Below are 14,237 nucleotides of genomic sequence, written 5' to 3'. Positions count from 1 at the left end.
TGACACACATACATCTTAGCTTTCTCACTTTTTTATTATCATCTCCCAACCTGGAGTCCCCACAGTGTTACCCTGCTGTTCGCTGTGCCCCCCAATACCCCCAAATACTATACTGAAGAAATATTAGTGCCCCCATAGTAATAGTGCTCCATATAGTCCCACCAATAGTAATCCCCTCCTAGAATGCCCTCATTAGTAATACTGCCCCCTACAGTGCCCCGACCGTGATAATGCTCCCCTAAAGTGCCCCGATTAGTAGAAGAGCCCTTCAGTATTAATAATATCCTCACAGAGGCCCCAGTACTAATAAGGCCCCCCATATTGCTCTTAGTAGAAATAAGGCGGATCTATGTCCCTCCTATAGAGCCCACAGTAGTAATAAGAATGCCTATAGTGTCCCCTGGATTTGCAGTGCCCCATGTAGTTATATTCCTCCCTCCACCATACAGTTCCATGTAAATAACATCACACCATCTCTCCTGCCCCCTCCAAAATACAATCCTATGTAAATAGCATCACTACCCTCCCTTCAGCCCCTCCAATATATAGTCCCATGTAAATAACACTATTTCCCTCCCTCCGCCATATAGTCCAATGTAAATAACATCACACCATCTTTCCAGCCCCCTCCAATATACAGCCTCATGTAAATAACATCCCTCTATATCTACAGCCCCCTCCAAAATACAGCCCATGTAAATAACATCACCTCCTCCCCAGCCACCTCCAACATGCAATCCCATGTAAACATCAACCCCTCCACATTCAGTCCCATGTAAATAATATAATTACCCCCACCAACCACCTTCAACATATAGTCCCATGTAAATAACATTGCCCCCTCAACATTTAATCCCATGTAAATAACATCCCTCCCTCAGACCCCTGTAACATTCAGTCCCATGTAAATAACATCACTCGCTCCTACAGCCACCATCAACAAACAGTCCCATGTACATAACATCACTGCCTCCCCCAGCCACCTCTGACATACAGTCCCATGCAAATAACATCACTCCCTCCCACAGCCGCCTCCAACATACAGTCCCATGTAAATAACATAGTCCCCTCCCACAGCCGCCTTCAACATACAGTCCCATGTAAATAACATCACCTCCTGCCCAGCCTCCCCAGCCATCTCCAACATTAAATCCAACATTAAATCCCATGTAAACATCACCCACTCAACATTCAGTCCCATGTAAATAACATAATTCCCCCCCACCTGCCATCTTCAACATATAGTCCCATGTAAATAACATTGCCCCCTCAACATTCAATCCCATGTAAATAAAATCACTCCCTTCCTCAGACCCCTGCAACATTCAGTCCCATGTAAATAACATCACTCCCTCCGATAACCCGAAGCCGAATTTTAGACGCCGAACTTAAAACAGAAGTTCGCTAAACACTAGCCATTAACATACAGTGTGGGGAAAGTGTGGATAGATGTTTACCAATGGGTTGTTCCGTGTCGTGTGCGTATTTTGAAACGTTTAGTTCTTTCTTGGAATGGGTAGTGGCTGACGTGGCGGGGTGTGTTCATCCATTATCCATTACTTGGATGATTTTCTGTGTTTAGGACCGGCGGGTTCGAGGGTTTGTTTCCTCTTGTTGTCTACGTTACAGTTGATTTTTGCGTATTTTGGGGTGCCGTTAGCTGCAGATAAGACTGTGGTTCCGGCGACTGAATTTAGTTTTTTAGGTATAGTGATAAAGATGGAAAAAATTGAGTGTCAGCTTCCTGAGGAGAAAGTTTCTGATTTGCGGGAGGGTGTCGACAAGGCGAGGATGTTAAAAAAAATTCATCTGCGGGACCTACAGTTGTTTTAGGGAAGTTAAACTTTACTTGTAGAATTATGCCGATGAGTCAGATTGTTTGTCGATTGTTGGCGGCATCGACGGTTGGGGTTGTTGCTCCACATCATTTCATCAGGTTGGGTCGAGAATTGAAAAAAGATTTGGAGGTTTGGGACAGTTTTTTAACCAATTTTAATAGTAGAGCGTTGGTGATAGGGGATGTGGTTCATAGTTTTGATTTTGTGTTATTTATGGATGCAGCTGGGGCGGTTGGCTTTGGAGCATATTGTCATGGTCAGTGGTGTGCGGATTGGTGGCCAGAATCCTGGGTGTTGGAGCTCTTTCCCAAAGTTCTTTCAATGGTGCTGTGGGGCGATAGATTCAGGGACAGGAAGGTGTGTTTTCATTGCAATGGTTTGACCGCTTCGTCTCCTCCGGTGGTTTGTTTATTGCAGCACCTGGTGTTGCTCTGTTTATCGTTTAATGCATGGGTGGTGGCAGTTCATGTGCCCAGGGTTTCTTATTGCATTGTGGATGCCCTTTCTCGTTTGCAGTGGGAGCGGTTTCGACAGCTGGCTCCGGAAGTGGAATCCGAAGGGCTGGAATGTCTGGGGTAGCTGTGGGAGCTCTTGGAGGTACTGTAGATGGGCTTTTGCAGGCTTCTTTGAGTGCAGGCACTTGGGCTGCGTATGGGAGAGCTTGGAGGGAGTGGGAGAAGTGGTGTGAAATGGTAGGGGTGGCAGTAGACGAGGGTGAAATACCATTGCTGTTATTCCTCGGTTATGGCAAGGAGCAGGGTTGGACAGTGGCGCAATTAAACAAATGTGTTGCAGGCTTGGCATTCGGATTTAAGTTAAGGGGCATGGCTGATTTTTACTAAAGCTTTTCTGGTGTGACAGGTTTTGAAGAGTTGGAGGAAGGGTAAGCGAACAGAAGATCGAAGACTACCAGTGTCGTTCACTTTGCTGTTAAGAATTGGTCGACAGGCCGAGTTATCATGTAGTTTGTTAGGGGAAGTTCGGTTGTTTCAGTTGGCTTTTTCTCTGGGCTTTTTTGGGGCGTTTCGTTTGGGTGAGTTGGTGCCCAAGAGTGTTAGCGGTTCTGGGAGTCTTTATGGGGAGGATGTGGACCTGTTCCATGACAGGGTGGTTGTCAGGCTTCGGGCGTCTAAGACGGATACAGAGTGAAGAGGGCGGTATGTTACTTTATTATCGGTGCCGGAGTGTTCGTTGTGTCCCGTGAGGTGTCTGCAGGTTTATAGGGAAGGTGTGAGTATCGATTGTGGTCCGCTTCTGAGACATGGTGATGGGTCGTTTCTTTCAAGGTTACAATTTGTGGCTGTTTTTAAGAAATGTTTATTAGGGGTGGGAGTGGACCCAAAGGACTTTACGGGTCACTCTTTCATAATTGGTGCAGCAACTGAGGCAGCTACAGTAGGTTAGGGATGAGCCACAATTTTATAAAAAGAATTGGAAGATGGGAATCCGTCAGGCTTCGTTCCTACATGTGGCTAGGTAGTTTATAAGGAGTAGTTATGGTAGGATGTACAGTAACGTGTTCTTTTTGTGGTTAAATTGCAGGTTCTTCCCCAGCGTTAGTCTGGATCTTTGGGCCCTCTTTTGTTTTCTGGGGGGCGTTGAGGGCAGATGTTCAGCCGAACGGATGCCAATTGGGTTTTAAGAGAGAGGTCGCAGTCGTGAAGTGGCTGGGATCTCGGGGTATGTTGTGGGGGAGTGTGTTGAAGGAGGTTCATCGTTTTGTGAGGTTAGATACAGTAGGTCTCCAGACATTTTAATGCTTCATGTTGGAGGCAATGATTTGGTTGGTTGCTCCGAGCTGGTGTTCTACGGTTGGAGGCAAGGTGGATTGTCCAGTTTCTGGTTTGTGGATTTATACATGTTGGGGCTTCTAGGATTTCCCTCGTCTGGGTTAAATTATTGTTAAAATTAAATTAATTTGTAATTTTGGTAAATAAAATGGCTGCTGTGGCCGAATAAATCTGACTCAAGTCTCTGTGTTATTATTACTTGGGGGGTAACAAGAAAGGAAAAGGTGAAAAGTATAGGTTAAGGGGTTTAGTTTAATAAGGCCCAAGGATGTCACCAATAATTTGATCATGCCATTCAGCAGTAGTAAGCATGTCTACAGTGAAGTTGAACCATCCGTATGACTGCCCACATGCACCATGGAAGCTTTCAACAAAATTTTCCCCGTTTAGGGTTGCCGTTCATTTGAATGGTGGGCACAGTCTGGTAAAAAACAGCTATCTCTTGTGATATTTTAATGCCAGCTATACTATTATGTTCATGATTATATATTTTTTGGTTCTTCAGGTAAACGCATCTGTCCAGGGGAAGCTTTAGCCCGCATGGAAATTTTCATATTTTTTACTACTTTCCTGCAAAATTTTAAGTTCAAGCCCACAGTGCATCCTGATGAGATCGACCTCACCCCATCACTCAGCGGTGTTGGTAATGTGCCCGTAGATTACCAACTCATTGCTGTACCTCGTTAGTATACTAAGGAGTATGGAAATTCATGGTGCTTCATGTATATTTAAAATCAATTTTGTGCCAGCCATTAAAGGACAGCATTGTAATGTGTATTGGCAGGTAACTTTGAGCAACTCAGAAATCTGCATTAAGGTACTTTCACACTAGCGTTGTTTGAATCCGGCAGGCAGTTCCGGCAAACCGTATACAAACGGAAAGTTTTTTTTTTTCGGATCCGTTAGACGAAATACCGGATCCATCTCATCCGGTATCGTCTGGAATAACGGATCCGGTATTGAAATTTTTTTTAAAGATCAAAAGAGAAACCCGTTCCTCCTTTATCCCGGCGCATGCGCAGACCGGAAAACCAGATCCGGCAACTTCCGTAACACTTGGTACCGGATCCGGCATTAATACAACTCTATGGAAATCAAGTGCGGTATTGTTCCGGGATTTTGTTCGTAAAAAATACCGCAGCATGCTGCCGTATTTTGTCCAGTCAAATACCGTACAAGGGACGGAACGGAAGACATCCTAATGCATACTGAACTGATGGCTTTCCATTCAGAATGCATTAGGACAAAACTGATGCTTTTTTTTCTGGTATTGAGACCCTTTACCGGATTTCAATACCGTAAAAGAATAACGCTAGTGTGAAAGTACCCTTATACTGAAATGTAAAAACTCTCGACATAGTAAACACAAAATAAAGTAATATACTGTAAAATAAAGGTAATGTAAGATTATGTCTGAACACCCCATTCATCACAATGGGAAGATACACTGTAGATTTTCCAACATGAGATTGCGGGCAATAAACAATAAAGTGAATAAGAATTTAACAAATTTCATCCACGTGCTGCGTAAAAAATCCACAGTGGAATTCACTTATGTTGTGAATCACAGAATGTCAGTTAATGCTGCATATTTTCATTGCAGGTTTCATATTATACAATGGAATGGGTGAATTCCCAAATTCCACTTTGGAAAATTTGCCCCATGTCACTGTACCCTCATACAGCAAAAAGTATCAGAGTCCAGTCCTGAAAGTTGTGCTAGATTTACATAGCCATCTATTGAAATGTTACTCGCAAAAAATGCTCTTACACAAAAGTGACATCATGTAGATTGAGTCTCATTGTCCAGCATGAGTTGTCCTCTAAAACTAGCCTTGAAAATCCACGTTTGAACTACAGGGTGGGCCATTTATATGGATACACCTTAATAAAATGGGAATGGTTGGTGATATTAACTTCCTGTTTGTGGCACATTAGTATATGTGAGGGGGGAAACTTTTCAAGATGGGTGGTGACCATGGCGGCCATTTTGAAGTCGGCCATTTTGAATCCAACTTTTGTTTTTTCAATAGGAAGAGGGTCATGTGACACATCAAGCTTATTGGGAATTTCACAAGAAAAACAATAGTGTGCTTGGTTTTAATGTAACTTTATTCATGAGTTATTTTCAAGTTTCTGACCACTTATAAAATGTTTCAATGTGCTGCCCATTGTGTTGGATTGTCAATGCAACCCTCTTCTCCCACTCTTCACACACTGATAGCAACACCGCAGGAGAAATGCTAGCACAGGCTTCCAGTATCCGTAGTTTCAGTTGCTGCACATCTCGTATCATCTGAAGGCAATCGTCTATGCTGTGAAGATACGAGATGTGCAGCACCTGAAACTACGGATACTGGAAGCCTGTGCTAGAATTTCTCCTGCGGTGTTGCTATCAGTGTGTGAAGAGTGGGAGAAGAGGGTTGCATTGACAATCCAACACAATAAGTTTGATGTGTCACATGACCCTCTTCCTATTGAAAAAACAAAAAATGGATTCAAAATGGCCAACTTCAAAATGGCCGCCATGGTCACCACCCATCTTGAAAAGTTTCCCCCCTCACATATACTAATGTGCCACAAACAGGAAGTTAATATCACCAACCATTCCCATTTTATTAAGGTGTATCCATATAAATGGCATACCCTGTACATTGACTGCAATAATAAACGTTGTGAACCTCCATAGCTCCTTCTAGTGGTGGCTGCATAGGGATGGAATTATTTCACTTACCTATATGCAAAAAACAAAAGAGGTGCTTCAAATTTGTAGCAAACTTTGTGACTTTTCTCATCACTTGTACTAGTTGAAAAGTGTAGTCTGTAATTAGGTTAGTGATATTCAGTGTTGGACTGGGATGCATACAGCCTTAAGCATCAGTGTTCTACGAACGTGTTCTGTATGTGTTCTCCACGGACAGCACACATACCCATTTATTTTAACGTGTCTATTCACACATCCCTGTTCTACCACGGTCCATGGGTCAATGATTTTAGCACGGAAGTGTGCACTATTTTGTCCGTTTTCACAGATCTATCGCGCTCATTATAGTCTATGGATCCGTGAAAACCATGGATGCAACATGGATGCCATCCATGTTTCATCTGTGTTTCACAGATTATTAGGAAGAGATGCTTTGAAAATTATTTTTCAGCTGCACAGTGTCTGTGAAACACGGATGACACAATGATAGCAAAAAATTACGCACGGACCCAAAACGGATACATCATGGACATCTTCACTGAGGCATCACTAACCACCTTTTCACAGATTTGAGCACGGACATGTGAATGAGGCTTTAAGCAGCATGCAAAACATTTCCTATTGATTTTTAGACCTTCATATTCTTTTGTTAAAGAATTTCAATAGCTTGAAGAATTTCCATAACTTTTTAAATGTTACTGCTGACATAGTCATATAATGGTTTGTTCTCCTCAATGGTACCCTTTGAGGTACATACTAATTCATTTATTTTTGGTGAGGGAGTGGGAAAAATATAGTAATTTTTACTTTATTGCTTTTTTCACGCTATTCTACAGTTTATTTCAGTTGCTGTAACACTGAATATGTATAGTTTCATATTTCATATATTACCATTTTTGCACAATAAAAGCATATTTTCTGTAAAAAAAAATTGCATTGCCTCATTCCAAGAGCTTTTTTTTTTTTTTTGAAAAGTAAACTATATGTTACTGTGCTATCTATCTCCATATCCACCACACCACAAAGGTTCTTCCTTGCTATAACAGATCATATGAATTAACGTATGCACATGCAGGTTCCTGGTTATATGCAATGCCCAGTACCTTACTGTATGTTGCCGCTAGCTGCTTTATTGTATTGTGACTTCACTACGTACTCCCGTGATCCTTGTCATCTCCAACTGAAGGTACACCTGTGTACTTTAGATTATTAAGATATTGTAAAGACTTACACCTGTATCCACTATTTTCACAATTAATGTATTATGTTATATTTTCGATGGCTAAGATGTATTGTATAAAAAGGAATAATGCCATTGTAATACACGTAAATGAAATGTTGAGTCTGATTGATTTAAAACAAGCGATAACATTATTTTTCTTGTTATTTTTTGTATTATATGTGATAAATGTACTTGATTTGTTAATTGATTAATCATGTTTAAACCGCATAAATATGCACTATGCACTGCCCACTTTTGTCACTGCTTGAAAAAGATCCCCTTGAGTGGATCGAAACGTCGCGTGTCTGGTGAATAAAGCCGTCTTTTACTTTTTACAACTTGGATGTGCTGTGGATTTTTCAACTTATATATCGTTGGAGGTGGATCGTCTCCTCAGCCGCTGGCACTCCGACCGCACCGTACAGACAGCTGTGCTGCCCACACCTCTCTACCTGTATCATTACTGCATCAAGTGGAGCTAAGCACGCCGATACACACAGGATGACTTCTGATACTACCTTTCCCACTGGGGATCAGTCTACACCAGGCGTCTTTTCATATTCTCAGGAGCAGGCGAGCAGAATCCTTGGTGCCCACAAAGGGAATGCCGAGTTTTTGTCCACCCCAAATATCTTGGATACCAAACGGGACTTTGAACGTATTACCAAAAAATTGGTAAGTCTTGATTTACATCTTACCACCTTGGGAGAATATTTCAAAACCAATAGAATACCTCGTGGATTGAGGACACATTCACAACCTACTATGTATATGCATGACAGTGATTTTCGCATCAAATATGAATCCATCGCTAACAAGTTTGCATTGGACCTTATTTTACTTAATATGGAGTTTCTTCAAAAAGATTTAGCTGATACTACTGAAAAACAGGAAGCTTTACAAGCCACACTATGCTCCCTGTTGTCCACAGACGAATATCAGGAATATTTATCTAAATCTCAACCGTTCCTGGATAAATTAAGGACTGAAATACAGGATACCAAGCGCAGCAAATGGCAGCGCGATTCATCGGATTATAACACAGGGAACGTTTACAACTGGAAAATGAATCACCAGCTACAACAACGCCCTCAAAAAACTGGAAAGAAATCTCCAAATAGGGACTTAACCCAAATGCAAGGAAATAATCTTGTTACTGAGCCTTTTTTAGAGCATACAGCAAGCTCGTCAGGAAGAAACGAACGCGACGCGGAGGACGAAAACCCCACCGCTATCAATACAAAAACAAGGAGCAAGAGGCCATTTGTCAAAAAACGCAACTAAATGATACCAACATTGTGGTAAATATTTCATCACATGTTTTGTCAGATACACAATTGAATGTGTTGGCCAGGGGCCTGAGCTTTTGTCCCAATAGTAATACAGATTGGTTACAACTTGAAGCGGACTTATATCAATTTTTCCGTAGACTTAAGCTCAGAACCTGGTTTTCAACACATTCATTTACAGATAAAATCAGTACTCATACTGAATTGAAATTGAGTGATTTTAACCTGTTCAATAAGAGTGATTTTGTTCCTCCTGTGTCCTCGCCAGCAATTGAGCTATTCATTGATGCAGTGACCAAAGATGTAAATACATTGAAATCGAATGCTCAAAGTAAATTTGTACATCCTAATATGACATTACTTGAATGGCGTGCTATTGATGAGTTGGTCCGTGACCACAGTCTCACCATTAAGCCTGCTGACAAGGGCGGTGGGATTGTGGTCATGGACACTCATCAATACATTGCAGAGGCCAATAGACAGTTGGATGATTGTGAGGTCTACCAAAAATTGAATACTGACCCCAGATGGGATATTGAACGTAAGATACAGAGTGTGATACAGGGAGCCATCAATGCTGGCATCATTGATGACAAGCTTAGAGATTTTTTAACAATTCCACATCCTATGACACCTTTTTTATACTTGCTGCCCAAGATCCACAAAAATCTTAAAACTCCACCTGGGAGACCCATAGTCTCGGGCCGAGGCTCCATCTTGTCTAATATTTCTATCTTTTTAGATAGGGTATTGCGACAATATGCAGTATCGGCTAAATCTTATCTTCAGGATACTTCAGATTTTTTTAATAAACTGGCAATGACTACTGTTCCACCGAATGCAATTTTAGCATCATTGGACATTACCAGTCTATATACCTCAATCCGACATGACTTTGGGATCGAGATAGTCACTAGGGCTCTGATCCAGTCGACCTTTTCAGCTGAATGTCAGGACTTTATTTTGCAACTACTACATCTGGTACTGACATGTAATTATTTTTTGTTTGGAGATTATTTTTATCTCCAGAGGAAGGGGACCGCCATGGGGTCCAATGTGGCCCCGACTTACGCCAACATGGCGGTCTCCTTCCTCGAAGAGATGTACATCTATGTGTCGCCCCACTTCCGGCACGTCCTGAGGTGGTGGCGATACATAGATGACATTTTTTTGATTTGGACTGGGACAGAGAGTGCACTTATTGAGTTTTTTCATTTTTTGAATACGGTTGACATAGATATTAAATTCACATTGGAACATTCAAGTGAACAGATTCATTTTTTGGACACTGTTGTGACCATCAAGGAGGGCGTGCTATCGACGGGCTTGTATTCCAAGCCCACCGATCGCAATGCCCTGTTGAGTTACAACAGTGCACATCCAAGAGCTATGGTGAAATCACTGCCTTTAAGTCAGTTCTACCGCGCTAAATGCGTTGTGAGCAATAATGATGAATTACCGGATACCCTCAAACGCATGACACAGGCCTTTGTGGATAGAAACTATCCTCTATCTTTATTAAATGAACATTTCATTACGACACAAGAGAAAACACGTGACGAACTTCTCAAAAAGAAGGAGAAGAATAACAACAAACAAATCAAGAGAATTCCTCTAGTTACAACGTACACTGAAGATAGTACACAGGTTAGACGAATCATATTAAAACACTGGCCGGTACTTAAGAGTGGACATGGGGGAATTGAAGAATTTCTTCTTCCTCCCCTCATGTCATACAAGAGGGCCAGGAATCTCAAAGATAAAATAATACACACTGACATAGGCCCACAGAAAGAATCTGGACAGACCTTTTTACGTTGCCCTAAATTGGGAAGTTTTCCTTGTTTAAATTGTATTAATTGTCGCTATATGCAAAAAGGCAGTTTCTTTCTGCATCCCTCGACACAGAAAAAATATCAAATTAAACATTATTTAACATGCGAATCCTCATTCGTTGTATACATTCTCTGGTGCCCATGTCAGTTACTATACGTGGGGGAAACCTCACTGGAGTTTAAATGCCGAATCAACCAACATCGGTATACCATTCGCAAAAAACGTATGGATCTCCCAATTCCAAAACATTTCACTGACATGGGCCACAAAGAAAGTGACCTTAAATTTATGCTCATTGATCATATTCCTACTCCCCGAAAAGGTGGTAATAGACATAGTCTACTAAAGAAATGTGAGATCCGATGGATAGCCAGACTAAATACCCTGAGACCCCAAGGGTTGAACGTGGATTATAGGCCCTGGCTTTTGTCCTGAGTGGTCATGTTTGGACTCTGCTCGCCTGCTCCATTTTTGAAGTTATCTGTGGTAGTGCCCCTTGTTGAACCAACAAGGTAATTCTATTGTTTTTATTGTCTTCAGGGGATGGTGACAGTGGATCTGCTTTGTGCCAGGGGAGAACGGTGCAGGGCCAACCAATTGGATCATTATGGGACCTGGATTAGTCATACCACAAAGTTTTACTCTTTTTTCTTTATATACATTTAATAATTGGTAGTCCTTGAGCACTATAATATATGATTAATCCTTTTTGCACCTGGCTTATGATTATTGTCATGCGTAGCATTGCAATGGGTGACCGATGATGTTCAGAATATGACCTACATTCTCTGGCCGATTATGGTGGTTGTTTTTGGAGTCACTGGTATCAGAGGGATAGGCGACACGAGGATTTTTCTCATGGGTGTTTTCTTGTGATTGCCCCCCAGCCTAGAGGATGACCCCGGGCTGTTACATCGGATTTCCAGGAATGGAATCCTATGAACAGGGGGCTACTTCAACCTGGGGCTATACGGTGACAACCGGGCCACATTGGTTGTGTTCCTCGATATGACTGGGAGGCTCTAGAATGACCACTTTGAATTGACAACTCGAATTGGGCTCTGGCGGTACTACCGCTCACTATACACCTTTTCTTTGCTTTCCTCATAATATCGGTACTTCCGTTTAAGATGTTGCCTTGCAATCCCCTGATTAGCCAGTGACCCATATATATACACCTCCTAAATCGGGGCCGAGGAAATGCGGCCAATACTGACATACGGTGTCCAATGTATGCGGATGCAGACAGGATCTTCATATGCCGAGATGCAGACACCATTACGATTACTGTATAATTTAGCTGTATTCCTTTACATGTTAACATTTCTTTATGATGAGGTGATCATACATTTGATCACATGACTGGATATACGATCAGCTGTCCCTACATGATACATAGTATGGAACATCAGCATCCCCTCCCTTTCTTGTGACGTGATATCCTTGATCACGTGATCGGGTGCGAGATCACGTGGTGCGATCACAAGCTCCAAGGTCCTTGGACATGCGCACTACGTGACCGGTGTACGCGCGATCACGTGACTAAACTATTCTGAAAGGTCCTTTGACATGCGCATTGCATTGTCTGATACGCCGAGATCCATGTGTTGTGACTTCACTACGTACTCCCGTGATCCTTGTCATCTCCAACTGAAGGTACACCTGTGTACTTTAGATTATTAAGATATTGTAAAGACTTACACCTGTATCCACTATTTTCACAATTAATGTATTATGTTATATTTTCAATGGCTAAGATGTATTGTATAAAAAGGAATAATGCCATTGTAATACACGTAAATGAAATGTTGAGTCTGATTGATTTAAAACAAGCGATAACATTATTTTTCTTGTTATTTTTTGTATTATATGTGATAAATGTACTTGATTTGATAATTGATTAATCATGTTTAAACCGCATAAATATGCACTATGCACTGCCCACTTTTGTCACTGCTTGAAAAAGATCCCATTGAGTGGATCGAAACGTCGCGTGTCTGGTGAATAAAGCCGTCTTTTACTTTTTACAACTTGGATGTGCTGTGGATTTTTCAACTTATGCTTTATTGTATAGACGTGTCTGTAGGTTGCCACAGTCTGTGTCTGCCAGTCTGTTATGTATATCCAAAGGGTAAGGTCTTTGCTGTGAAAAAAGCACTGATTCAGAGGTCTACCTCAGCCGGCTGCTGTACTCCTGTTCATTATCCTGCTGGACTCAAACACTATGTGATGTCACTGTAGAGGCTACGATTGCCCAGATAGTCCAAAAAACGAAATTCTACATGTTTCGTAAAGAACACTTTCCTTTGCCAGGGATGTTCAACTGCTTCTTGTGCCTTCTTATACAGCTTCTTATTACTCTCATGCAGCTCAAATAATACCCTTTTTATCAACAGTTTTTATCAACAGATTTTAATAAAAATACCTTTAATAAAATAATGACAATTGTAATAATCCTCCTTTAAATTAATTAAATCTGAACAGTTCTATTTCAGCACCGTAGGCAGGAATACACAGACAATGAGCCCTAACTGGAACCCAGCCTGCTTCCCATGCCTACCGTACTTGCAGTGCAAGCCATAAGCAGCAAGTCCGCAACTGGACGACATTCCCTACTTTGCTAAGTGAGAGACAGACACACACACACACAGAAGAAACTACGCAGAAACCTGGTTGTATGGGAAAAGATTGGAACTTGGAGGACAGTACTGTATCAAATCAGGAGACAGAGGGTATGCAGAATAGCCAAGTTGAAGCCAGAACCAGATGGGAATCACAGTACCAAATCATGTAACAGAGAGCGGTCAAAGGCAAGCCGAGGTCAATATAAAAAGCAAGCTAAACATGCACAAAACAGAACTGGGAGCACAGCTTGAGAGTAAAAACCTATAAATGGCAAGGGTGTATTGCACTGCATTGTGCATTTGAACTGCTGCCACAATCCCCATTATTCTGTAAGTTTATACATAGAATTAACGTGCCTCAATATTAAATGGGTGGTCTAATATATTGTAGCATGCATCTTGTTGAACTGTTACAACAATCCCAGTTAATCTATTAGTTTAAACATAGAATTACTGTGCCTCAGTATTAAAGGGTGGTCTAATATATAGCTGCATGCATCTTGTTGAACTGCTGAAACATTCTTAGTTAATCTGTTACGTTACTGATACAGTTACTGTACACTATGGCCAACAGACAGTTGCCTGGGCCCTCCAAAGGAACTGGCAGTGGTAAAAATGTTGCTGTAGCAGGCACAATTAGAAGCAGAAGAAGGGGTTGTGGTAGCAGCAACCGCAGCAACAGGCCGCAGCTGCCACTGTCATTCAGTGGTTGTGTTTTGACCAACAATCCAGCTGTACTGGAATGGTTGACTCATTCTTCCACATCATCTCAAGTGATAACAGGTACACACAGCCAGAAATTGGTGGGTTACTCTGACACCATGCTTAGTTGGCATGTGTAACGCACCTAGTTGATCAGTTAGGAACCACCCCACTCTGAGTTCCAGGACCTTAATCAGAGCAGGTAACAGGCATATACTTGCGGTTAGTTGAT

At 41.7% G+C, this 14,237-nt stretch overlaps 1 protein-coding gene and 1 pseudogene across 1 annotated transcript in view; both read left to right on the top strand.

Annotated features, from left to right (window-relative positions):
* Nucleotides 1-4,486, top strand: part of LOC121009624 (cytochrome P450 2F3-like) — an 83,118-nt gene extending 78,632 nt beyond the window's left edge. Inside the window, 1 exon segment of the mRNA XM_040442860.1 lies at nt 4,134-4,486. Within this exon segment, the coding sequence (XP_040298794.1) occupies nt 4,134-4,315 (182 nt within the window). The 3' untranslated portion in view covers nt 4,316-4,486.
* A 4,708-nt stretch (nt 4,487-9,194) lies between these two features.
* The window catches only part of LOC120978126, a 50,113-nt pseudogene continuing 45,070 nt past the window's right edge, over nt 9,195-14,237 (top strand).

This window comes from Bufo bufo, chromosome 8 (genome assembly GCF_905171765.1).
Source record: "Bufo bufo chromosome 8, aBufBuf1.1, whole genome shotgun sequence".
Classification (NCBI taxonomy): domain Eukaryota; kingdom Metazoa; phylum Chordata; class Amphibia; order Anura; family Bufonidae; genus Bufo; species Bufo bufo.
Note: the sequence above shows the minus strand (reverse complement) of the source record. Positions and strands in the feature narration are given on the sequence as shown.